General features: G+C 39.8%; 2 protein-coding genes across 2 annotated transcripts; one reads left to right on the top strand and one right to left on the bottom strand.

Moving 5' to 3' along the window:
- Positions 1-14: 14 nt before the first annotated feature.
- On the top strand, positions 15-7848 carry LOC103388339 (uncharacterized). The gene is made up of 12 exons (XM_025061583.1): positions 15-527; positions 1014-1150; positions 1241-1416; positions 1836-1996; positions 2426-2566; positions 2641-2762; positions 3431-3611; positions 3954-4099; positions 4775-4902; positions 4980-5106; positions 5963-6096; positions 6625-7848. The coding sequence occupies exons 1-12, from the start codon at positions 46-48 to the stop codon at positions 6748-6750; spliced, it is 2061 nt and encodes a 686-aa protein (XP_024917351.1). The 5' UTR covers positions 15-45; the 3' UTR covers positions 6751-7848.
- On the bottom strand, positions 7339-26947 carry col28a1b (collagen, type XXVIII, alpha 1b). The gene is made up of 35 exons (XM_025061511.1): positions 26348-26947; positions 25604-26191; positions 23994-24014; positions 23848-23907; positions 23652-23705; positions 22676-22720; positions 22567-22593; positions 22449-22493; positions 22286-22330; positions 21142-21195; positions 17660-17728; positions 17422-17490; positions 17215-17283; positions 16517-16585; positions 16047-16115; positions 15865-15933; positions 15236-15304; positions 14754-14825; positions 14604-14672; positions 14442-14513; positions 14196-14264; positions 13681-13749; positions 13054-13122; positions 12900-12968; positions 12751-12819; positions 12591-12659; positions 12427-12495; positions 12268-12348; positions 12126-12161; positions 11454-11490; positions 10817-11368; positions 10142-10326; positions 9687-9957; positions 8610-8770; positions 7339-8233 (listed from the first exon to the last, which is right to left on the bottom strand). The coding sequence occupies exons 1-35, from the start codon at positions 26513-26515 to the stop codon at positions 7994-7996; spliced, it is 3849 nt and encodes a 1282-aa protein (XP_024917279.1). The 5' UTR covers positions 26516-26947; the 3' UTR covers positions 7339-7993.
- Between the last annotated feature and the right edge of the window lie 343 nt (positions 26948-27290).

The following is a 27290-nucleotide window of genomic DNA, read 5'->3' as shown; positions in this document are numbered from 1 at the left end:
CCGGTAAGTGCTATATTCAAGGCCCATTCACATAAGCAGAAGAAAATGGACGTGCTGCGTTTACGGTGCTTCTGGTACGTTCTGGTTCTGGCCGTCCATGTGTCTGAAACAACTGACGTTAATACGGGGTCCAAACAGACACACGACACCGACGTCGTCCCAGACACGACGCCAGAAGACAACTCGGTGTCTCCCCAGACATCCAAGGAACCCTCAGATCCAAGTCCACCCTCCTCTGCAGGACCGGAACCCGGAGATCCCGCCGACTCCTTCAGTGTCCCAACTCTGGATGGGGAGTTTTCCTGGGAGCCTGGGAAATTAGAACCAGCGTCTTCGCTCTTCATCCACGCCTTCACCAACAAGTCGGGGTTTTTGGAGTGTTTGTGGAGCTCAGAGGAGTCCCTGAAGAGTTTGGTGGTGGATCTACCGGACTCTGCCGAGCTGCTGGTCCTGTCTCTGGATGATTCTGCGGTCACCGACGCTCTATGGATGCAGGAGCAGGTGCAGCGGAGCGCGGCTACGTATAGGTGACCATTTAGAATTGGAAAATTCTAGAAGTTGTAGCTAAGTTATAGCTAAGATCGTTCATATTATTTTTATTTAGTAAGCGAAGAAGTAGCAGTGGACAACATCGCAAAACACTGTTACAAAACGTTTTTAAACATAAAAACATCGTGTTTTTTCAAGATACAGATGCAGTAAATCGAAGTTTTACGATTTTAAGTGATAAGTAAGTAAGCCCAGTGTCAGGTCTGTTGTTTTTATATTTCTTTTAAAACTGAGTGGTACACATTAGGGTACTATACGTTTTCTCAGTTGTATTTGAAACTGTAATAATAATAATAATCAAATGGTTTTGTAATTGTGCAATTTAATATTTTTTCTTCAGGAACATTTTTGGACGGCTATGATTTTTGAATAGGATCTAAAACAACATTTCCTTCATTTAAGAAGCACCTAGAATTATTTAACTGTCAATTAATGAAATAACACCTGAGTGTGTGTCTCTGCAGTAAGATGGAGGTTCTGTCCAGGATCCACTTCTGTCCAATACCAGTCTTTGCTCTGGGTAACTGGATCCCAAAGGTTCTTTACTACTGGAGCTCTTCTGGACAGACTGGTCTTTCTCAAGTTGTTTTCAAGAGTGAAGGTAAGCACAGAGAATTTCCTCACTGCATCAGTTTTGTCTTCTTTTTTTTTTCCTGATTGACGAATCAATGTGTGTTTCCCCTCCCCACAGGGTGGAAGATTCCCATCATTGTTAAGCGACTGGACGCCAGGTATGATTGGCTCAGTCGTCGCTGGGAGAAGAAGTCCTATCTTTTGTCGGATGCAGGGAATGGATGTGATCCTTCGTCGTCTGTGGCTGGTGCTGTGGCCTGGGTATCTGAGGGCGGATGCTCCTTCTTCACCAAGGTTTGTTTATGAGGGGCACAGTTCCACCAAAGCAGGGGTGTCAAACTCATTCTGGTTCAGGGGCCACATACAGCCTAATTAGATGTCAAGTGGGCCGGACCAGTACAGTCATAACATAATGAACTATAAATAATAATAAGTCCATGTTTTTACCCTTTTTTCATGCAAGAAGGTAAGTGTATTAGAAAATCTTCACATTTAATGAAAAATAATTTTTCGAAAAACATAAACATGACATGTTTGTACTTTCAAAATGTAGCAAGCGGGCTAAAATGAACCTCCTGGTGGGCTGGTTTTGGTCCGCAGGCTGCACTAAACCCCCTGCACTAAACTGAGGAACAAACCAATTTAAATTGAGCTTTATTTAAGCTGATCTTTTACTTTTACTGACTGCTTTTCGCCTGTCTCTCTCATCACAGGTCCAGAATATGGCCTTGTCCAACGCCTCTGGTGTCCTGGTCCACACTCTCCCTGGTGAGCCCCTCCAGGACATGAACTGCGTCAAAGATGAATGTGATCAGACTCTGAACATTTCGGCAGCCATGGTGCACCTGGAGCCATCGGTGGTTCAAGCTCTAAGGTGTGTAATAGATCAGGGGAGTCCAACCCTGGTCCGGGGACCGGTGCCGGTCTGTAGGTCATTTGGTACCGGGACACAGTGGAAAAAATGTACTTCAGTTTTACTAAGTTATTTCATTCAAAAGTATCCCTTTACTTTTTTTCATTCAAAGATAATCAATAGTCATTATAGTTTCAAAACAACTGGTCATTCAAACTCTGGTACTAACAGAAGAATGTCTAGAAGAGGTTTTATTTTGAAACTTTAATGATCCTTCAACAATGGTGTGATATTACCAGTCCGCAGTAACGGCTGATACTGGCCGACCGGTCCTAAACAAAAAAAGTTGGGGACCGTTGTACTAAATATATTAATATACTGTCGATATTAAACATACTAGATGTAGAGTTTGCTGAAAATTCAAGCTCCGTTTGAACTTTTACCTTGTAGGTCTGGACAGAAGGTGAACGTGTCCTTCCAGAGGACTCCTTCACCAAACCTCTTCTTTAGCATTGACCAACAGGGGGCGCTGGCAGAGATAGGTTTGTTCCTTTACCCCTCCTTCAGCTTCATCAGTTGGCAGGCGCAGTGGTGAGAAGTAGTGTTTTCTTTCCTTAAGAACCTTTGTTAAAAGTTAATCTCCTAACATCCACGTTTCTCTCCAGGTTTGATTTTTCTACAGATCTTCAGATCAAACTTCGAAGTCCAGCCGAGGTGATTCCTGTCTTTGACAAGGTCCTGATGAAGGGAAAAAAAGGAGCTGTAGCTACTGTTCAGCTGCCTTTAGGTAACACTTTTGCAAAAGCATCCCTTTTTTTAATTGAAAATTTAATTTATTCACATTGTTGTGCAACAAACGTGGCTGCCAATAAAAAAGCAAATTAGCCACCAAGCTAAAATCATTTAACAATGAACAAAAACAAACCTGAAAGTCAGTAAAGAAACTGAAAGGTCAAAACACATTTAAGGCAAAATAATATAGCTTAGAGAAAGCATAGAAACAGGTGATTTTAGCTAAGTAAGTCGCTTCACATTAGCAACGTTCATATATTTGCGAGTTACATTGTAGCTAAAGAGTTTAGAATAATAAGTTTAGTCTAGAAAAATTGGAAATGTTACCTTGGATATGGCAGGAAAGCTTAAAGTTAGGCAAAAAATACCAAAGAGTTACATCATAATCTTTTTGGTAACACTTTTGAAAAAGCAACACTTGTTTGTTAGATTTTAAACTTTCATCATTCACATTATTTTGCAACAAACATGGCTGTCTTTAAAAAAGTCAGTGACAAAATTTAGTTAGCAAGAAGCTAAAATTTGTCAAAAAAACCCTTATAGTAACCCTATATAGCAAAGATGCTTCTTTTTTTAAAAAAAAAAACTGATGTAAATAGTAGAATTGAAATGTAACTTGAAAGTAGAAAAAATACAAACTGAAAAAAAATAAAATAAAATTAGTCTGTCTCTCTTCAGATGCGTTGATTGACACGTGGGAGTTGGACGTGTCTTTGTCGTGCCCTGGCAGAAGAGACTCTACCTGTGCCCACTGGGATCATACTGTTCAGCTGTTTGTCTGCTGTGATTCTCACAGTCCCTACTGTAACATAGAACTGGGCCGATGGATCACTGCCTTCCGCAGGTTAGAGCCCATCTACGGTCGACATCACTGAGCTGAATAACAGCTTGTGATGAACAACCTCTCTCTGCCTCTCTTTCTCTCATATATCTGTTTTTGATGTTTAGATGGGAGGGATGGGGGGGGGGGTAAAATTGGTGTTTAGCTATTTTTAATGGGGAAAATTCAATCGAGATACGAGTGCTGTTGTGGAACTGATTAAACTCATATTTTGAGGCCCCACTAAAAAAAAAAGCTTTGTTATCTATGGCATTATCTGTGTGGGATTCAATCTAATCTATTAATATTTTGTATGTAAATGAAGCGTTTTAATTAATATGCTTAATATTATTCTCTTTCTGACAGAGGTATTGGACACTGGCTTACGGACGTGTCCCCCCTGCTCCCCCTGCTGGATGGTGACACCTGCACCTTTACTATGAAGTCAGCGTGGTGGGAGATGCCCTGGTTAGCATCACTTAACCTGAGATTCAGCATCAGCGCAGAGAGAGGTCAGGAATTAGTAGAGGTGGGGAAATAATCTAATTTTTTGATGCATCGTGATGAAAATTTATAAATGATTATTTAAAATGAAAAAATGACATAATGTAGATTCCTTAACCAATGGGCTGGTGAAACTGTAAAGATGGCTGAACTAGAGCCACAGCTCAAAACCAATAAGGTTTGACCAGCGCCCCCTGTCTTAACAGCTTCCATGTGGCAGCACTTCAGTTTCTCTGAAGTAGTTGGACAAACAGCTGGCTGCTGTTGCTTTTGGACAGGAGAACAATAACACGGGCATGCCAGTGCTACAACAGCACTCCTAGAGTCCAGGGTAGAGAATGACATCAGTTGCCTCATTAAGATTCATAACTATTGGTTGGTCACCAAGATGGATACCCTTTATTTGCATGAATAAAAGTTAATGCCACAAAGTAATTAGGTCATGCAATAGTGGATTTAAAATTTACTTATTTATATGTGTATTGAATTATATATAGCATTAAACTAATCCTGTAATGTCAATTGTATAATCTTAATTCTTGGCCTCATAATCGTTATCAAATCCAATCATGATGTACCAAGAGATGAAATGTTTCCTCACGAGATGCTAACCATGCAAATAAAATAAATAAATTAAAAAAAAAAACATAAGGTGAGTTAATTAATTCCAAAATGTTTTGTAGCAGGTAACTCTGTGGAGAAGCTCCGCCCCTTCCATGTGACATCACTGTACAATGGCGGCACCTTTGACAGAAACTACAACAAGAGATTCCAGCCAATCAAATTTGACATCCTGGCCTCAGCCAAAAAGGTGACGTGAAATGTGAACTATGACCTCTGACCCTGTGTTCTTTTTTCTGGATGGTTTAATTCTCTTCTCTTCTTTAGGTGGAACTATTTGCTGTCATCACAGCACACGGCTACGACAACAACAAGTGCGGTGAATTCTGCGTCACCTCTCATCACTTCGTCGTCAACGAAAGGTTGAACAACACACTTCTTTTTGGTTCTGCAGGTAAAAAAAACAGAAGTCCTTCTTTTTTTTCATATTTGAAAATCCAAGTGTTTTTTGACTTGCGGGCCTCGATGGGTCCTAAAATTTGACGGTAGGGCTGGGTCAGGAGCAGAGAGATAAAGTGTTCGTGTGACCTAAGATAAATCACGTGAAAACATGCATAAAGGCTGAAATGTTAAAAGGCTTTTAGCTTTAACCAGCGCCATCTGTTGGGGAATTCTGGGCATTCCAGGGTAAAGGCAGACGTATAAAGATAATATGAATTATTAACATAATTTGGACATGTTTGGCAGCCTGGATTAAAAAGCCAAGCGGACCGCATCGTGCCCCCAGGCCATAGTTTGCCCTTGACTGATGTAGTATCATAAAGACTTTGTTTGCTAACATTACACTGTTCATTTGGTTGAATTTGTTTGGTCATTTTTTTATTTTGTAAATGTCTGTTGTTGCTTGATTTTACTTATGTTTAGTCTTTTTATCATTTGGTTAAATTTAAGCTTTTTTGGCTTGGTTTATGTCACTAACTTTTAGCTTTAGCTTTTTGATCTCTTAACCACAGATGAATCTAATATAACTTCAATACATGTTGTATTTTGGCTATTATCATTAGGTATTTCTGAATGTACAATTTTGAACAAATTTTCTGTTTTTTTATTATCTACTGTTTTTCTTTTACTTTTACTTTACTTTTTGAACATTGTTTTGGCAAATTGTTGTTACATACAGTATGATAATAAGGACTTTGATCTTTAACTAGCAACACCTCATGTTAATGGAATGAAATAATAAGGGTGATTACCCACATAACAGGGTGATTTCTCCCTCTGTGTTTATCTGATGCTCGGTGACCCTTCAGGATCTCCTCTTGGCTGTACAAACCTAGTCAAAGACGGGGCCGTGCCAAACGAATACGGTACCTGGCTGTACGGACGAGGCGGCTGGTGTGATGGTCTGCAGGTTGATCCCTGGAGGATAGACATCACCGCACAGGTCAGTGATCCCACAATCCTAGCTTACAGCACATGACGTGTTTCATAATAACACATCTTTAAAATGGTCTGCAGAGACGGTGGAATTAATTTGGGCTTGTTTTAAAATCTTCTGATAATACAAACTTTTTTCAAAAGATTTTTATTGTTGGTGACTCAGATAAGATTAAATGATAAGATCTTATGTAATCTTAAAAAAATCAAATACGATTAAAAAAAACCTGTTTTTGAGTAAGTTTCTGAATCTTTGAACCAGAAAAGATTTTGAAAAAAATAAAGGTCCAGGTCAAGAATGAGGCGAGAGAGCTCATTAAAATCAAGGAGCCCTTCTCAATGACTCAAAAGCTTTGTGACGTCACCGTGTGAACTCGTGAAGTGTTTCTTTCTTTTTCTCTGCTTGCTTATCGGCCATTTTTGGCAGCACAAAACTAACCTGTCTCACGACGGTCTAAACCCAGCTCACGTTCCTTATTGGTGGGTGAACAAGAACCTTGTTGCCATTCAGAGAAGGTTTTCTGTGTCTTTTCAGTTGGACATGAGCGGCTCCACATCCAACACTATCGTCTACTACGGTTTGTTCGATGGTAGGGATCCTAATCCATCTCAGGATCCAGGATACATCATCATGTCCTCTTTTCTGGTTTATTACAAATGACAGCGCACACCATCAAGCTCTGGTCTGGATGTAAATCAATGCAAATCTTTCGTCTCATCTAATCTTAATTCACTGTACAGGCTGAGAATCAGCACCAGGCTCTGAACCACCTGCCGCATGAAAACCAATTTGCATTTTTTGTCTTCCACGCGTTTGCCCTGGAGTCAAGACGAGAACGTGTGGCAGCTGAACAGACTCTCGGTGTGTATCATTGAGCCCAAGTCTGAGGATGTTGTGTTCTTTGAGTGGCCTCTCAGCATTAATCATATGGAACTGAGAGAAACTCGAAACTCTCAGGTGTTTCTCAGTGAGTCACAGAGCACAGCTGCTGAATTTAACAACACAAGAGTCACCACTGGTTGTTCTAGGAGAACACAGGGAAACTGCACAGGTTAAAGAACATCAAAAAGAAGCAATTCATAATATATTGGTAAATTCTGAAAATGGCAGACAGATCTGCGGTAAAGTACTGCACAGAAACAGTTTATTTACTACACAGTTGTAAACTATCTGATTCTCTTCTTTATAATACCACAGACGCTTCAACAGGGAACAAATCTGGATTGCAGGCAGGCCAGGCAACGGCAGACACTTTTTAAATCTGTGTTTTTAAAGGGTTTTTTTTGTCAAGTCTACCAACAGTGTTCTGAAATGATGCCTTATCATTTGTTTTTTGAAGATTTTATTGTAGTTTTCTTGCACCACAGTTTTATTTTAAAAAGGTACGTATAAAAAAAACGTTAGCTCATTTAAGTAGAAAAAAAACCCAACACAATTTTAAGAAAAAACATTCGACAAATTTGTTAGTGCCTAAAATGTCTATACAGTTGCTGGACACTGTATGTAACATAGAAATCACAATGCTGTGTTTGTGGGCTTTAGATACAGTGTGAAGGGGGTAGCACCATCTAGTGGTAAACCTGCTTGTGCAGTATTAAACATGGCTGCCTCCATGGGACATCTCTAATGTGTAGTAAAAAGTACTTGTTCTGTGCTAATGAGAATATTGATTAGTACTTTGAAAAAAAACCATCAGTGAAATTGTTTTATGTTCAAATTTTAGAACAAAAAAAATAAAATGTTAAGTTTTACATAGTGCACATTTTAAATGGCTTCACTTTCTCTATAACAGTAATTTATTTTTATTATTACTTTGGCTTATTTTGCTTGAACACACTTATACACACCTATGTCTTTAAACATGTCCCTGTGTGTCACCTGTGAGTCTGTTTTGCTCCTAACGTTAAACCCTGACGCAGGTTTCTCTGCAGCTCCTCTCGGTCTCAAAACGATTGCTGTTTCCTAGGCAACCTCCGAACCAAAACTGAGCGCAGGAGTTGGCCGTGGTGTCGTAGTACCACCTGACTTCGTAGTTTCGACACGGCCCGGGGTCCAGGCTCAGGCCGCAGCGCTCTGCTGTAGAAACAGGAAGTGGAGGCTTCAGGAAGGGTCTGCATTCAGACATGAACAGTGAATCTGATAGACGAGGTCAGTGGTTCATAACCTTTTGTGGCTTGTATTTTGACCACAGTGTGGCGTCTCACAGAATTAGTTATTTAAACATGTTTTTATAGCGTGTTGAAATACAAAGTAGCCAGATTAGTGGACAGTGACAGCTGTCAATTAAGACATTTTTTATATTCATGAAGGTGACAGAATACAGTACATATTTTGAGATTGTTTCTAGTGTTTTAAAATGTAATTTTAAAAAGAATAATAATTTAAAAAATATCAGTATTTTTTACGACTAGACATTTCAGGTGACCCCTTTTGAATTCAAGGTGACCCACTGTGGTGTCACGCCCCCAAGGATTTGTGTCACCTGTGAGTCTGTTTTGCTCCTAACGTTAAACCCTGACGCAGGTTTCTCTGCAGCTCCTCTCGGTCTCAAAACGATTGCTGTTTCCTAGGCAACCTCCGAACCAAAACTGAGCGCAGGAGTTGGCCGTGGTGTCGTAGTACCACCTGACTTCGTAGTTTCGACACGGCCCAGGGTCCAGGCTCAGGCCGCAGCGCTCTGCTGTAGAAACAGGAAGTGGAGGCTTCAGGAAGGGTCTGCATTCAGACATGAACAGTGAATCTGATAGACGAGGTCAGTGGTTCATAACCTTTTGTGGCTTGTATTTTGACCACAGTGTGGCGTCTCACAGAATTAGTTATTTAAACATGTTTTTATAGCGTGTTGAAATACAAAGTAGCCAGATTAGTGGACAGTGACAGCTGTCAATTAAGACATTTTTTATATTCATGAAGGTGACAGAATACAGTACATATTTTGAGATTGTTTCTAGTGTTTTAAAATGTAATTTTAAAAAGAATAATAATTTAAAAAATATCAGTATTTTTTACGACTAGACATTTCAGGTGACCCCTTTTGAATTCCAGGTGACCCCATGTGGGGTCACGGCCCCAAGGTTTAAAAACTTTGAACTTGGTGTAATCTCTTATCTAAACCCCACGCATGTTCTTACAAATGTTCTACTGTTAAAGAGTTCAGATCGTGGTGTCTTACTGACCTTTGACCTCAATGGTCCAGACTTCTTAGGCCACGAATGAACAACATGGGTCAGAAAATGGTGTATACGTTTACTGCTGCTTATTATTCTGAGTGTTATGTGTTAGCTTCAAATGTTTATTAATTTGAAGCAATAGTTCTCAGTGGTTTTGTCATGCCCCTTGTGGACAGAAATGTCTTCACGCCGACTCACAACCCTGGAAATTGAAATACTATTGAGAACCTGATAACATGAATATTTTTATCTGTACAAAACACTGTATGAGTTGCTGCCACCTAGTGGTTGGAGGCTTGTTGTCATTATCAGTATTACAGCATTGGTACACTTATGTCCATATATCCACGCCCCACCTGGTGCCTTACTGCGCCCCCCAGGGGGCCCCGCCCCACTATTTGAGAAGTACTGATTTAAAAAGTTTACCATTGGGCTGGACGTGTGTGACCACCACCGGTGGTCTTGGTGGAGGAGGTTGTGATATTCTTTCTTCCACTGGGGGAATCTTCAGAGTGGGACCAGCTGGACCTAGAGCTCCATTAATTACAACAAAGGTCAAAGAGTCCTTCATCTCTGTCCCCGGTCTGGGGGGTTCGTTATCAATTGGCGGAGGAGTGTTTGTGGAAGTTCGGGTGTCTGGCCGTGGTGTCTGCGGAAAAGTCGGTTCTTTTTCTGGACGAGAACCTGGAGGACCAGGCTGAAACAGAAAACAGTCGATTATTTGGTGAATACATAAACCTGAAATGAGTCTTTTATTTTAAGACCAAAGAGAGAATACAAATGTTTAAGTCTTTTCAAATGACATTATCGCAGTTAGACACTATTAAGGAGGCTGTTGTTTTTTTGTTTTTTCTTGTTGTTTTTAGTTTGCTTTTCCTCACCGGCGTATGGATTTTCCTGAAGTCTCCTGTGAAAGTGGGTGTGTCTGTGTCCGTCCTGTGCTGTGGTTCCCGGACATTCCCAGAGGTCTCAGGAAATCCTGGAGCGAGTCCAGAGCTCGGGACAGAGCTGAACAAACGGCTGTGTTCATCTTCACAGATGTAAGTCAGTAGTTTCCTTTCCAAAGCTGTAAAACAAACAGAACTACGACCATTCAGCGTTATACTTCCATTATGGTCATTTTAGCCAGTGTTTAAGTTACTCATGGATTAACATTTGTTGACCCCAGATTATTTTGCTACATTTATACTAATGAAATATTGTCATTATATTTTGGAATACAATAACAGTTTGTTAGATTGACAATTAAGGTACCTGTGGTTTTCAGTTAGCTATTTTTTTTTCTATGCACAGGTGTCTTTGACTTGCGTCGGAATTAAATTCTTACTGCGCAATGTAACTCGATATTTGCCATAAGTCATATACGCTAACACAACAGTATCTTCATAATCTTGGACAAAAAACACACCAGAAGAGTCTGACGTACGCATTGGAGTGATAAGAAGGGGCCAAAAAAAATGTTAACTCTAACCTATTTATGGACTTCGACGTATTGGTTTAGGTGGTGGATAAACTTTGGGATCAAACTTTAACAAGATGATGAGACAAAGACAAACCTGGCAGTTTGGTGAATTCATCGATCAGATACACATGTTCACTGTCGGGGTCAGAGGCCATGAACTCCAGCTCTTTCCGGAACTCCTCGTACAGAGGGTCGCTCTGGTTCAACACTCCGACGACAAACATCTCAATGTCGCTCTGTTTAGCTTCCGTCACGGCGTTCTCCAGACTGACCAGGTCTCTTTTATCAGCCTGTCCGTCAGTAACGACCATGGCCACCTTCCTGACGCCAGGCCGTGCGGTTTCAAACACCTTGGTGGCCTCCTTAATGGCACTGCCTGTGAAGGTGCCCTCGCCCATGTAGACCATGGAGCGTACTACAGACTTGATCTGCTCAGGAGTGCCAGGTCCGAGACCATACACCACCGTGTTGATGTGACTGTAAAGGACCACGCCCACTCTGGTGACGTCGGGCTTGACCGACACCCGGTCGATCACGGCACTCACAAAATCCTTGATGAGGTTGAAGTTGTCGGGGCCAACGCTTTCTGAGCTGTCGATCACAAAAACCAACTCCAGAGGAGTTTGACGGCAGGAGACGCCACAACCTGATGCAGCAAAGAAGGTTTAAACTGAGAGGCAAGAAGAGGTCCGACATTTCTGGTAATAATGTTGTTCGATTTCTTTACTTACTGCACAGGGATCTCACTATTTTGATGATTTCATCTCTCTGTGAAAACAGTAAATGAAATACCTTAAGAGAGAATCTTTGATTTAAAAGATTTCATCTCTTGAGGCAGTGAGTGAAGTTGGAGAACTAGAGGTTAGCCCAGGCTTGGGCAAACCTTTTGACTCACGGGCCACTCAGTGGGCGGGGTCACGGGCAGAGATGTGAACTAGATGGAGCGTTGGTGTGAACTAAGAAATGATATGTCAAAGTCATGCATTAAGGCTAAAATGCTTTTAGCTTTTTCTACACCATCTATTGGGCAAAGATGGGCATTGCCGGAAAGAGGAACAAATATAATGATAATATAAATTACTAATATAATTTGGACAAGTTTGGTGGGCCGGATTCAAAGGCCAAACGGGCCGCATCTGGCCCGCTGGCCGTAGTTTGCCCATGGCTAGGTCAGACCCTGTATTAAGACTAGGCAACAAAAACAGACCAACATAATACAATCTGCATAATGGAAGATAAGGGATAACAAACAACAGAAGAACTAAAGGACTGCAAGAAAAAAATAAAGGAAAAACAAAACATTTTTAATGATATGAATAAAAACTAGAAGACTAGAAGACTTATAGTCCTAAGACCAAATATGTAGAAAATGGAAGTAGAAAAAGATGGGGAAAAAGACTCACTGTAAGTCCAGGTTCTCCTTTCTGTCCAACTCTACCCTGTGAGGTGAAATTACTTTTTAAAAATTAATTGTGAACAGAATCATTGCTTTCCCATCAGGTAAACAATGACTTCCTGAATTCTGGAATCGAACAGTTCTAGTACCACTAATCCAGGTATTCCAGGTTCTCCTGGTTCTCCTCCGTCTCCTTTTGTTCCCTTCTCACCCCTGAACCCTCTGTCGCCCTAAGAGAACAAACAGGTACAAGTCCAGCTCTGAGATTAAAATCAGAAAGTAGTCTCTGACCAGGGCCTTATCATCACCTTATCTCCCTGTAGACCCTGCCCTGGAAGACCTCTTAGACCTGGAACCCCCTGAAATCCTGGCTCGCCCTGGAAACATGGAGGAGATCATAAGTCCATGTGACATTTGTTCTTCAAAACCAAATACAAGGGATTACTGTGGGTGTGTCAGGTAAGAGCAGCACCTTCTGTCCTTGAATACCTTCCCCAGGCAACCCTGGTGGGCCCATTAATCCCATCTGTCCGATGGAGCCCTGCAGTGATGATAAAGTTAAATTTCTGAGGAAAAAAAAGAAGTCTAGAAGATGTTTTTACAAATACGAGATTTCTGAGAAAACAAATTACCTTAGGACCAGGTTGACCGATTCCTGGAGGTCCTGAAGGTCCAGGAGGTCCAGGTAACCCCCTGTCTCCCTGAACACGAGACAGACCAATCAGCAAGATATGGACATATTCTTGAATAAAGTCTTTCTAAAAGGAAACTTAAAACTAACCTTCGAACCAGGTAAACCAACACCGTCCGGTCCAACTTCTCCCATCAGTCCAGGAGGCCCAGGAAGACCCTAAAATGCAGTTTATATCAAATATTAAATATCACTTGGTGATGGTAAGTTAAGTCAATAAGTAAAAAAATGTCGGTTTACTCACAGGGACACCAGGGAAACCTTCACCTTTTAATCCAGGTGGACCAGCAGGTCCTGGTGATCCTCTGTCACCCTGCGGACCAATACGTAATACTGTAATACTTCATTAATTCAGATTAGGTTAGTCAAACTTCACATGTAATTGCTATAGTCTAAGAACCGTTAGAAGTATCAAGATACGATAAGTAGCAAGGAAATAGCTTAAAGGTAGCCTAGAGAAACAGTGAAAACTGTAAAGATATAGCTGTAAAGCAAACAAAAAACTTGACGTTGGCTAAGTCATAACTTTTGCTAAAATAAGCAGGTATTTGTCATCAGGTTAGCTAAGAGGAATGATCAGTGTTGGTTAGTCCTGGGTTCGATTCTTTAAGGAACCACATTTCCTTAGTGATACCTCCTGTGTGGCAGCCAATGAGTTGCAACCACATACTTAATGGCGCCTCCTGTGGCAGCCAATCATTATTATTATTATTATTATTATTATTATAGCAACAGCTAAAATCTAGCCTAAATTTATTTATTTATTTTAGTGGTGTGTTTCAGGTGGATTTGACCTTGAATATCTGCTTTTGTTAATTTTTTTCCTCTTTTTGCTCACTTTGACTTCAGTAATTATGGACCTGGAGTTTACCTTAGCACCAGCTAAACCCAAGCCTGGTTCTCCCACTGGTCCAGCTGGACCCGGTGACCCTGGATCTCCCTGACAAGACAAAGAGCCAAACATGAAAAAAAGGTAAATTGACAGAACTCAAACCTTCATCATAGTAAATGAGTCAAAGACTATGATGTTCCTGATTCATCCACTGCAGGGGTGTCAAACACACGGCCTGCTAGCCATAACCGGCCCACGAGTGTGTTCAGTCCGGCCCACTTGATGAATTTTGAAAGTAAACAAATACACAAACACCTCATGTTCAGGACATTTTTTGTGAAATTATATTTCAGTGAATATCAATAAATAAATATAAATATCTAATATACTTGTGCTTCTTTGCTTGAAAACAACAGGGAAAAAACATGGACTTATTTTTAGTTTATGTCATGATTGTACCGGTCCGGCCCACTTGACATCTAATTAGGTTGTATCCGGCTCGTGAACCAAAATGAGTTTGACACCCCTGCTCTATTGTTTCTCAGCAGACCCACCTTGGCACCAGTCAAACCTCTTCCTGGTGATCCATTTGCGCCTGGTGGACCTATGAATCCTGGTTCCCCCTGGAGAACGAAACATTCATCAAACTCGTGAGTTAATAAGTCATTTTAGCATCAAAAATTCAAATCTGGGATTCTACACTCATTCTTGAAAAGTCTAATCTATGTCAGGAATGATGTAGTTATTAGACACTGAATCTTAAAGCTCTGCTTCAGAGGTTCTGTGACATCATGACACACCTTTGGCCCCATTGGTCCCACTGGACCCACAGCACCTACGAGACCTCTGGTCCCCCTGTCTCCTCTGTCTCCCTGTAAAAACACATTTCATGATTCTGTATGTGGAAATCACTGTTTTTTTCCTATATCCTATCAACAAACATAGAAAAAAATCTCTGTCACCTTGTTTCCAGTAGCACCTTTACCTGGAGGACCCTCAAGTCCCCGAGGTCCTGGTAATCCAAGCTCCCCCTGTGATTAATATTGAAGACATCAGTGGCGTAAAAACTGATGTGACTCGTTTTTACTGAGTGCTTCAGTCAACTGTCGTACCTTTTGTCCTGGAGCTCCATCCTCTCCTGGTTGACCTGGAATACCTGATAATCCCTCAGCCCCCGGGTCTCCCTGAAAATAACACACAAGAGCTCAAGGGGATGTTTCGAAAATGACGTGTGTCCTAAAAATAGTTTTGGGGGAAAATGGCTGTATATTAAAGTGAAAGCCACTAGATGGCAGCAATGCAGCTCATTTTATTAATCTATTTTATTAGACAGTGGATTGTATGCAGAATGCTGGTGCCAGCAAGTGATACAGTGGTTTGTCCAGATAAACAAATAAGTATTACCAGGCGCTCAGTAGTATTTAGATTCGCAGGCTGTTTAGTTTGGACAAAACCGGCATATCAGAATTCCTGACGGCGCTATGCACCTCACAATAAACTAAAACACCTAATTTTTCTTTTTGCTGTGTGTGAAATTGAAATGGTAACTTGACATGACATCTATAGCAAATTTGTGCAGAAACACTGAACTTACTTTTGCTCCTTGTTCTCCTATTCCTCTCAGTCCTGGGGGTCCAGGTTCACCTGTCAGACCCTGATCTCCCTACAGACAAAGTTTACACAACAACAAAACAAAGATGGGATATTACATCAGATAATAAAAAGAAGTTTATAATTCTATATTTATCCAAAACATAAATCTTGTTAAAATTAGTAGCAAGTACAGTACCTTTTTTAAAATCTCCTTATGAAAAGCCATATATATGGCACATTTTTGTTGGATATATTCTAGTCCATCACTGTTATATATTTTTACTATCTTTGTATTTGCCTTTTAGCCTGGTATTTTTAATAAATAAACACAGAAAGTCACTAACTGCAATGTAGTTAATTGCCATAAATGATTGTCTAAATCCTGTGTCTCGATCTACGTTTCTACAAATACCTCCTGCCTCGGTGATTGATGCTCGGTTCAAACTGATTTGATTGACAACTGATTTTGTTTCAATCAGAAATTTGTGCAGCAAAATATGCAGAAAGCCTGAGAGACAATCAGCCCGACGTCAGTCACACTCAGTAGATGGGTGTCTGTTTATGAGGCAGCGAAATTGTCAGATAATGAACACCTTACTCCTCCTCATGATCCTTCTCCATTTGTTTTACCTTAGGTCCTGTTATTCCCACTCCAGGACTACCTCTAGGCCCCGTAGCACCAACTGGACCTTGATCGCCCTAAAAAGCAAAAAAGCAAAACCAAAAAAACCCAGAAGAGTTTGGATCATTCCGCTTTTGATCAGCTGACATTTTAGGTCATATTCTGTGTGATCTCATCTTTATTTTTTAACCTTGTCTCCTTGTAGTCCTGGACCTGGAGGACCAAGGAGGCCTGGAAACCCTGGTGGTCCAAAGTTGCCCTGAGAAAAAAAAATGTATTCATTTTAAAAAAGAAGGTCAAAAGGAGTTGCACTGTCTCTTTGTGGTTTTAGAGAATGCACATGATAAGGTCCTAGTGGGGAATTGTGGTACTGAGACAGTCGGGAGTGGCAGAGAAGTATGTGATGGACATGCAGGTCATGTATGTGGCCAGTGAGACAGTTGTTAGGTGTAGCTGGAGTTATTGTCTTTATATATGCCCAAGTGGGAAATAGTCATTTGTTATTTGATTGACTTTTTTTGTTTTGTTTTTAGAACCAAATAGCAGTATTGTAGGTATTACAATTTTTTAACTTAGTGCTGATTTGAAGTAATATCTGTGAATATGTAGGGCAGAGGCAGGGGCTCAACAGTGTGACTGAGTGGTTTGTCATTGAATTACCTTATCACCTTTAAAACCAATCCCTGGTAGTCCACGATTTCCTCTGGGACCTTCGTGTCCTCGATCACCCTAAAACACAAAACATGTCACAGTTGTGATTGCAGTTCACGGTGATGAGGTGGGGGGTTTTTGCATGTACTGAACTAATCAATGAGACATTTTCTGATTCTGTAATTTGTGAGATAATTCTGTTCTGTTTAGCGCTACTTTGCACCTGCAGGGGGGAAAAAAATCAAAATTCTGTTTTGAGAGAGAGAGAGATAGGGTGAGAAAGAGAGAGAGTGTTTAGGGAGTGAGTGACAATTTACAGTAGAAACAAAGTTCATATTTAAAAGTACTAATCACAGACCATTGATTCCAATATTACAGATTCAATTTTTATGACAAATGTATATAAAAATATAATTTATATGGTTAAGAAGTGTCAAAGTTTTTTTTATTTTTGTTACGCTGACTAATTCTGACCATTCACTGTCGTGCACCAAAGTCCATTTGGAATATCATTCTCTTTTACCTGGCTAACTGTGGCTAGAGATTTTGTTGCTAAGATTTCATTTAGCACGGCCTCTTAGTGGAGAATAATTGATAAAGTGATGAAAACCTGAGTTTCCTGTGGTAAAAATGAGTCCCGCCGTTTAGTTTTATGGTTTAAATCTTTTTTTTCTCTTTCGTCTTTAGGGTTGGTTTGCTTAACTCACCTTTGGTCCAGGAATTCCTTCACCCGGTGCCCCAGGGTTTCCTTGTGGTCCGACTGGTCCTGGAGGTCCCTGAAAAAGGAGAATTGAGCAGTGAGTTTTTTTTTTCAATGGTTTCTATTTTTTTCTAATTTTAATGTGATACGAAGTAAATCAAAAAGTTAATGGAGAGTAAGACAAAACCTAATCATTATTATATTTTAAACTCACTAATTGTCCTGGTTCTCCAATCCCAACTGGACCTACAGGCCCTTGTCTTCCCTGGAGGCCCTTCTCACCCTGTTAACAGAAAAAGTCACCAGTTAACAATGTGAATGTGGAAAAAAAGAATGAAATGTTTGGATCAGCCTTGATAATTTTTTGTTGGAACTTCTAAGAAAATACACAACACTGTTAAATATATTTGGAAAAATACTGCTTGTTAGGTTATTAAATTTAAAGGTGTTACCTTGGGTCCTGGAAAACCAATGCCAAATTCTCCTGGTGGTCCTGGAACACCACTGGGCCCTCTGTCTCCCTAGAAAACAACATTTAAATGTTTTACTTATTATGTTTTTAATCCTTTGACTTAAGTGAAACATTAAAAATTAGTTTAGGTTTATTCTGTGTCCAGGGCAATTATTTAAAAAATGCCCCCTCATGGTGTGCCAAATGTAATTACACAGAGTGCTGTAATGAAAATAACAATGTATAACAGTGATTCCCAACCTTTTTGAGCCACAGTAATATTTTTCAATAAGAAAAGTCAAACCATCAAAACCAGTTCTCCTAAAGAACAAAAAGACAGACATTTGTTGCCATCTAGTGGAAGTATTTAAATGTTTCACTTGTAACTGTTGTATAGTCATCAGATAGATTAAATGGATAAATTTAAAAAAAACATTAATGATAAATTAAGTGAAATTGGATAATTTTCTATATATAGAATTGAATCTGTCCATCCATCTATCTATTCATTCATCCATCCATCTATTTATCTATCTATTCATCCATCCATCTATTGATCCATCCATCTATCTATTCATCTATCCATCTATCCAACCATCTATCACCCATCTATCATCCATCCATCTATCATCCATCCATCCATCTATCTATTCATCCATCATCCATCCTTCCATCCATCCATCTATTCATCCATCTATCTATTCATTCATCCATCCACCCATCTATTTATCTATCTATTCATCTATCCATCCATCTATTCATCCATATATCTATTCATCCAACCATCCGTTATCCATCTATCCAACCATCTATTATCCATCCATCTATCTATTCATCCATCCATCTATCATCCATCCATCTATCTATTCATCCATCCATCCGTCATCCATCTATCCAACCATTCATCCATCTATCATCCATCCATCTATCTATCCATCCATCTATCATCCATCCATCCATCTATCTATTCATCCATCCATCCTTCCATCCATCCATCTATTCATCTATCCATCCATCCATCCATCTATCTGTCTATCAAAATTCACATTAGTGTCTTATGACATGATGTACTCAGAATTGTAACACCTGGTTCTGGAATTTTTGCACAGGGATAAAGTGTGAGAAGTATACAACTTTACTTTGGTGATCTGATCTGAAGCAGGCCTTGTTGCTGAGATAAAAACTCTTAAATTATCTCCTTTTTGTTTTGCTGACCGTGACATATTTCATTCATTTCATTTCCACTGCGCAGAAAGACGTCTTTGTTAAAAAGCAGCAGAGAGAGCACTCTGTGGTGATGGAGACATCAGCATCTTATTAGCCTTGGGCTCAAATTCTGAAGGTCATTTTCACGCTGCCTTTCCTGTGACTGACAATACACACGTTGTGTGGAAATGGGCCTGGGAAACACTATGAATGATGGCAGATGAAGATATCTGTTCAGAGATAATACTAAACTGAAACCATCCAGAACATCCAAAATGTCACGACTGTGGTAATTTCCTACATATGACAAAAACAAATGACAAATTGTTTGTATATTACTGCAACAGGAAGATAAATAACAGCACATAAATTAATGTGTTTGACTAATCCAAATGATTTAGGGATGTTTGATATTAACATTTTGCCAATATCCAATATTGTCCAAACACTTAATTTCCAATTCCGATATCAGCCAATACTGATATAGCAGGGCAGTGGTGGCCTGGTGATTAAGGAAGTTAGGTGCCGCCTGCTCACTAACGTGAGGTTAAAGCATACAATCCCCTGATTATTAAAATTGAGCTGCAATGCTGCCATCTAGTGACTTTCACTTTTATATACAGCCGTTTTTCCCTAAAACTTTCTAAGGGAACACATCGTTTGGCAGGCATTGCGCTATTGGGTTCTCATTAACAGAGGAATATTACACAATTATGCTACTATCGGGCAATCTTATCGGACATCCCTACAAATGATGGATTCATCAATATAGAAATTGTCAAATCTGAAAGTGTAACTCAGAATTTAGCTTCAGAGACATTTGGCTGAATGTGATCAAGAAGGTCAAGATGCTGTAGTAGAGTTTGGTCATCAACACATAAACTAAAATTACATCTAGTTTAATGTTTGATTTGGCCAAAGGAGCTGGAGACAGGTAGAAATGAAATATTTGACTCTGATATAGTCAGTTTCATATGGTCTTACACATGTCAGTACTGTGTTAGTAAATTATATGTAACTAAGTAAATGGGTTTAATTATGTTAGCTTTTTTAAAAAACCTACTTTCGGTCCAGCTTGGCCCTCGGAACCAATGTCTCCTGGTGGTCCAACCCAACCCTGGAAAACAAAATCAAAATGTTCAAGGGTCAAAGTTCAAGGTGCATGGTTTATTTAAAGTTTGCCATTGTATTTACATACGGTGAATTTTCTGTTTCACGCAGAGACATTAATAATAGAAAAATACTATATGAAGAATATAAGTATTTACTAAAAAAAAAAAGCAGCAGAGAGAGCACTCTGTGGTGATGGAGACATCAGCATCTTATTAGCCTTGGGCTCAAATTCTGAAGGTCATTTTCACGCTGCCTTTCCTGTGACTGACAATACACACGTTGTGTGGAAATGGGCCTGGGAAACACTATGAATGATGGCAGATGAAGATATCTGTTCAGAGATAATACTAAACTGAAACCATCCAGAACATCCAAAATGTCACGACTGTGGTAATTTCCTACATATGACAAAAACAAATGACAAATTGTTTGTATATTACTGCAACAGGAAGATAAATAACAGCACATAAATTAATGTGTTTGACTAATCCAAATGATTTAGGGATGTTTGATATTAACATTTTGCCAATATCCAATATTGTCCAAACACTTAATTTCCAATTCCGATATCAGCCAATACTGATATAGCAGGGCAGTGGTGGCCTGGTGATTAAGGAAGTTAGGTGCCGCCTGCTCACTAACGTGAGGTTAAAGCATACAATCCCCTGATTATTAAAATTGAGCTGCAATGCTGCCATCTAGTGACTTTCACTTTTATATACAGCCGTTTTTCCCTAAAACTTTCTAAGGGAACACATCGTTTGGCAGGCATTGCGCTATTGGGTTCTCATTAACAGAGGAATATTACACAATTATGCTACTATCGGGCAATCTTATCGGACATCCCTACAAATGATGGATTCATCAATATAGAAATTGTCAAATCTGAAAGTGTAACTCAGAATTTAGCTTCAGAGACATTTGGCTGAATGTGATCAAGAAGGTCAAGATGCTGTAGTAGAGTTTGGTCATCAACACATAAACTAAAATTACATCTAGTTTAATGTTTGATTTGGCCAAAGGAGCTGGAGACAGGTAGAAATGAAATATTTGACTCTGATATAGTCAGTTTCATATGGTCTTACACATGTCAGTACTGTGTTAGTAAATTATATGTAACTAAGTAAATGGGTTTAATTATGTTAGCTTTTTTAAAAAACCTACTTTCGGTCCAGCTTGGCCCTCGGAACCAATGTCTCCTGGTGGTCCAACCCAACCCTGGAAAACAAAATCAAAATGTTCAAGGGTCAAAGTTCAAGGTGCATGGTTTATTTAAAGTTTGCCATTGTATTTACATACGGTGAATTTTCTGTTTCACGCAGAGACATTAATAATAGAAAAATACTATATGAAATTTTCATTAATAATAGAAAAATACTATATGAAGAATATAAGTATTTACTAAAAAAATACAGCATATACATATTTGAGTGTTTGTACATAAATATATCACTATTTTTATTTTTCACCTTTTCACTTTTCACAACATGTTAGCCCATACTGCACATTTTTATCAGCCACAAAGTATTGATCATAAAAATATTTCAGTGTGGACTACTTGCAAGTACACAGACTTGTATTACTGAAAGTACAGTAATCAAGACTGTTGTATACTGTTGAGTTCATTTGTACCACAGTTTAGAACCAGGGATGACCAGGGAATAAATGACCAGGTCACACTGAACTGACACCAGTATCACAGACATCACAGTGTACCACTGACCATGTAGCATAACTGGCTAATCCCACTGAACACAAGTCTGTTCTGGCAAAGAATAATATTCTGCACCATGGGATTCACTGTGTCAAAAAGACACATTAAAATCAGGATTACTCATAATCCATATCACATTCCATAAGTGCAGAGCTGAATCACGGACGAATTCCTCTCCTGTTTTCCACAGTGAGCCAACCCTGTGACGGAGTGGGAGATGTGACAGCATGGTAACCCTGACATTTAACACCAAAGGTATTGTACGTTGACATTTTTACAAAGTCACAGAATCACTAACACAATTTGGTTTCTCACTGATTTCTTTATGCCCTTTGTTCTTATTCATTTTTGAATGGAGAGCTCTCCAGTGTCTCTTCAACTTCAATACTGATTTTCTGCATGGATTTTTGGCTTTTTGCCTTCAGTCCAAAAATATCTCTGAATATATGTGTAATTACCAGATATTGTTGACCAAATTGTGTTTTTTCCTGTTTTACCTTATGTAAGAACCCAACATTGTTATTTGTATCTACTGACAGCAGTCGACAGTAAAATTCTATTTTTCTTAAGTTCAAAAACATACATCCACTTCACCTGTTCTCCTTTCAGCCCTCTTATGCCTGGTGGTCCTTCAGGTCCCTATAAATGACATTGAATTTAACGTCAAAGTCTGAAGTCTCAGTAAGTCTCAGTATTCTCAGTAAGTCTCTTGATTGATGGAACTATTTAAGACTACTTCATAAACCTAGACCCTTACTGTGTCTCCCTTGGACCCAGGAGTTCCACATTCTCCTCTGTCCCCCTGTAGGAAAACAAACATCAAGGTTATTTTTGATGATCAGCCAGCTGCCAATGTTGGAAGTCAGAAAACTCACCTTGTTTCCCTTGTAACCTGGACGACCCTGTAGGAGAGTGAACAGTTTAGAAGACACACACCATTGTTTTATCATGTACATAAAGACAAGAAGGAGAAACTCCTCTTACCTCTTGACCATTACTTCCAGGTCGGCCACTTAATCCAGGATCTCCCTTTAGAGTAAACAAGGAAACCTGTTCATTCAAACTCATCAAAGTCCATTTAAGGAAGCGGTGTCAAACTCATTTCCACTAGGGGGCCACATCAGCAGTACAGTTCCCCTTGAAGTTCCCTAGTTGTAAATGGAAGACTGTATAGATGTAACTACTCCATAACGTATTATAATACATGTTTCTGCAAATTTATATTATTTATTCAAGTACCAAATACTGTTCATTGCTGTGTGATAAAACAATATGTTAAATTTATCATGGTAAGTAACTCTTTATTAAATGCTTTTTAAGCTGAGGCATACAAAATGACTTGGCGGGCCACATTTGGCCCCCGGGCCTTGAGTTTGACACACAGTTGTTTGACACAGTTTGACACACAGAAACATGTCAACAAGTCATGGAATTATTTAGTATTTAGTATTTTAAAACACAGTAAAAAAAAAACCCCTGCAAAATTACATTTAAAAAAATCTCTCCATCAGAATTTTATTAACATTTTTGTTATATTGTTTATTTATTTTATTTTATGTATTACTGTTTATTTATTGTAGTACTCTTTGTTTAATCTCTGTACCTTTGTTTGGAGTGGGTTGGGAAATAATGGGGAAATGCGAGTTTTTTATCATGTTGAACTGTTGTCTCGATTCATGTGAATTTTCTTTCCCCCCCCCCCAAAAAAAAATTAAGACACAATAGGACTTACTGATGCTGGAATTATTTAATCTAATATTAGTTAAATAAGTCCTGTTGTAATCACTGGAAAGCCGCTGACCTTTTTTTAAGGACTTGCAAAGGTAAAAAGTTAGTTTCAAACAGAAATGAAACTATAATGACAAAAACAATCTGATTGGATGTGCAGTGCCGAGCTCATCATCATCATCACAGTCAGCATGACTACTGTCACCTTTACATTGTTTATGTTCTGACTCACCCTGGATCCTTTCAGACCTGGGGTTCCTCTGAGCCCTGGTTCTCCTTTTCTTCCCTACATGTAAAAGATTTGATGCATGAAAAAAAAAATCAATGTTGCTTTAAATATTTTTGGATGAAATCAAACCAGGCTAACACTACATCCTGTATGTTTTTTTTTTCATCCAGATGGTTTTGTAAAGGTGAAGATAACTTACTGGACTCCCGGGAGACCCTGTCTCTCCTCTTTCACACACACATGTCTGGGCCTGTGGACACTGACACAGAGAAATCCAAGGTAAGTACAGGTAAGTAAGATATTTTAACAGTCAGAGAGAATATGTGGGTCTTTAGAAGACGTTACCTCGTCTTTTGCCACTGCACTCTGGAAGACAAAATACAAAACATGTCAGTGACGGTAAAATAACAACTCGGTCACACTGGAAGAACACGTAGTACACTTTGTATCTGCTGTGGAGTCGTCTGAATGTAAACGCGTTCCACTGCCTTGGAGACCTTCTGCAGACATTTGACATTTGTGTCACAGTGGAAAATGCAAAGAAGGAAGAGGAAAGTCCCTCAGAGCAGTTGGGACAAAGTTGTGTGTCTAAAGCATGACCTCACCGAGAGGACAGAGAGGACTGAAAACTAAGACGTCCACACAGGGTATGTATCTTTTAAAAGACAGAAACTAGAAAGAAAGTATTTTACAAATTCGACACATGATACATGTTTGGACATGATGATTTTTTTCATAATCTAAATGTTCTTATTGTTTGCTGCTCGGATGCTCGTCTAGGTTCATGATATGATATGATAAGCTACTGTGATTCCTTTTTTGTTTAACTAACGTGAATGTCATTTTGTCCCTAACTCACTTTCACATACACTCCAGACCACAGGTGCCCAATCCCTGGTCTGGGGACCTGTACCTGTCCATAGGTCATTTGGTACTGGGCCGCAGTGAGACACAGTGAAAAAATGTACTTCAGTTTTACTAATTTACTTCATTCCAAAAGAATAATAATAATAATAATAAGATAATCTGACAAAGGTTCAAAACAACAGGTCATTCAGACTGAAAATTCACTGATCCTTTAACGATGGCGCGGTTGTTACTGGTCCACAGTAACGACTGATACTGGCCAACCGGTCCTTAGCACAAAAGAAGTTGGGGAGCACCACAGAGTGTGAGAAGTTGTGAAATGTGTTCAGAAGCTACAGTACTATATGAAGAGAAACGAGGAGTTTGTAAAGAGCAGTAAGTTCAACCACAACATTTTTGGGAAAGTCCTGTGATCCTTCATATTGTAGTTGCAACTCCATTCGATAATTATGCTGTAGTCCAGTGAGTACATCTGTACTGAGCAAGGGTGTGGCAAAATATCGATACTACAATACATGACGATATTTATTCTTGCAGTCGTTATCAATATACTGGCTGCCGATATTGATATTTAAACCGGTTCTTTTTTGATTTTTCAAGCCTCCAAATGATGGTGCTAGAGACTACTGCGGGGAAGAGGACATGTTGGCACATATCAAAACAAACTAGCCAGCATTTGATATGTGGCTTTGTGTGCTGGGACCCTATTTGTACTACGGTACAGACAAATATTTTCTCCGGGGGTCACATGTTCTCCTCCATGTCAAGGTACATTAGGCTTCTGTACACAGTTATCGTGATTTATTGTGGATGAAATTTATTGCAGAATATCGATTATCGCAAAATCCCTATATTGCGATAGTGTCGTATGGCAAGCTACTTAAAAGAGATTCTTTCACAAAAACCTGCTTTTTTTCCAGATCTTGCAGAAGTGTCCACATGATGGCGCCAGAGGCAACTGCGCAGAAGAGAGTACTCGTGCCCATATCAAAACAAGCTAGCCAGCATTTGATATGTGGCTTTGTGTGCTGGTACCCTATGTGTATTGTGGTACAGACCAATATTTTCTCATTGAAGCCTGTACTCACCATCTCTTTGAGCAGTTTTTCACTCAGCTTAACATCCAGAAGACTGTGGACAAACTGCTTAGCTGGTGCACTGGCCACGGCCCGGAGCTTGGCCTTGTTCTGATTCTGCTCAGCAATGTCAGACAAGCCCACTGTGAAGAACTTAATGCCGTGATCTTTAGCCTCAGCTGCAGCCGCAATCACGTCTGGGTTTCGAGGATGGTCCACGCCATCTGTCATCAACAGGACCAGCCGTACACTGTGGGGTGGGGTCTCATGCACGAGCATTTGCGAGGCGTTTGTGATGGCGTAGGTCGTGTCGGTTCCATGGCCAATGTAGCTCATGGCGTTCACACTGCTGTGGAAAGAGTCCAGGTCTTTCCAGGCGGAGAATCGTTGCTCCACAGACACGTAGCTGCTGTACTGAAGCGCGGCCATTCGCATCTCTAACGTCCAGCCGGTCACCTTCAGAGCAGCCAGCTGTGTGCTGAAGCCCAACACAAAGGCCTTCTGCTTCTCAAACAAGAACGTCTTAGCACTTTCAGAGCTGTCCACGATGAAGGCCACCTCCAGGGAACACGGCTGACCTGTGGGAAAAGGAGAGCAAAACTAAAAGTGACGTTTAAGTATCAGCTCTTGCAGCTGATCTTGTTCTTTAGCATGGCAACAGATGTTACAAAACAACTGGAGGAACTGATGCTATGCTTTTTTTTATATAAGCAGAGGTTGTCCGTCCTGTCCTGGATATTCTCCAGTCTCACTGACTTTTTCCAGCGGGAATTTGCCTTCTCCTCCTTCATCATTGTCCTGCAGCTTGTAGCTGTTCCTGCTTCCGCTCCTCCTCCTCTGGCCCGAGGTCTCCTGCAGGAGAGCCAGCGGCAGCAGCAGAAGGCAAAGCCCTGCTCCTCTCGTCAGCTCTCTCCTCCACAACATTTTGACTTCTAGCTGGAGATTCCAAAACAGCCATTGCACAATTTTCCAATTGAATTATGGATTAATTACAAAAAGAAAAAGAAAAATACACATTGCATGGAGAAAAACACGCTTATGTCTATATTATATCATAATACTCACTTTAGAATTTAAAATTTTCCAACTACAATTTGTGAGTTAGATACTACCTGGAAAAAAGTGATAAAGAAATTTTGGTTATTTTTTTAAGTAAATAATTCAGTAATTCAGTTTGCCTTTACTAAACGGCTGTTTTTAAAAATAATACGTGGCCATAAAAGTTTTCTTAATATTGGTCTTGTCACTATACAGTACCTTGTCTCCTCTATATTGCTGCTGTGTAAAGGTTTATTGTGGTGTTAAATCTGCAACATACTATAAACCCACACATGGATAAGTCATTTAAAACAATACAAACACATGCAAAAAAAAAAAAAACGTTTTACCTTCGGTGTCCTTTAGCTGCAGTCAGTGTCTGTGGTCCAGGCAGATGTGAATCTGTGAGAAGACATATCTCTGCAGGACCTGGTCCCTGAAAACCACAATCTGTTAGATCAAGAACGACCAGTAGTAGAGCTGAAGTTCTGTGCTGTGTGTGTGTGTATGTGTGTGAGTATAGTCTGGGGATCTGGGGCCGCGCCAACATTTCTGTGTTGGTCCATTTCAGCTTTAAAAGATTCCCATTTGTCCTGACGCTGCTGTTCACACACACTGTTCCCACTGTTCCTGTGGGAATATTACTGGAATATCAGAGCTG

Source organism: Cynoglossus semilaevis, chromosome 13 (assembly GCF_000523025.1).
Source record: "Cynoglossus semilaevis isolate Cse_v1.0 chromosome 13, Cse_v1.0, whole genome shotgun sequence".
In the NCBI taxonomy this organism is placed as follows: Eukaryota; Metazoa; Chordata; class Actinopteri; order Pleuronectiformes; family Cynoglossidae; genus Cynoglossus; species Cynoglossus semilaevis.
The sequence above is the reverse complement of the archived record's forward strand: the minus strand, read 5'-3'. Positions and strand labels throughout refer to the sequence as shown.

Excerpts from the sequence above, each read along its gene's own strand:
- LOC103388339 (XM_025061583.1), top strand. The coding sequence starts at position 46 with ATGGACGTGCTGCGTTTACGGTGCTTCTGGTACGTTCTGGTTCTGGCC. Across the intron at positions 528-1,013 it reads CGGAGCGCGGCTACGTATAG|TAAGATGGAGGTTCTGTCCA; the intron begins GTGACCATTTAG and ends GTGTCTCTGCAG. Across the intron at positions 2,567-2,640 it reads ATCAGTTGGCAGGCGCAGTG|GTTTGATTTTTCTACAGATC; the intron begins GTGAGAAGTAGT and ends GTTTCTCTCCAG.
- col28a1b (XM_025061511.1), bottom strand. The coding sequence starts at position 26,515 with ATGTTGTGGAGGAGAGAGCTGACGAGAGGAGCAGGGCTTTGCCTTCTG. Across the intron at positions 22,331-22,448 it reads CTGGGTCCAAGGGAGACACA|GGACCTGAAGGACCACCAGG; the intron begins GTAAGGGTCTAG and ends TGTCATTTATAG. Across the intron at positions 14,514-14,603 it reads AAGGTGCTACTGGAAACAAG|GGAGACAGAGGAGACAGGGG; the intron begins GTGACAGAGATT and ends GTGTTTTTACAG.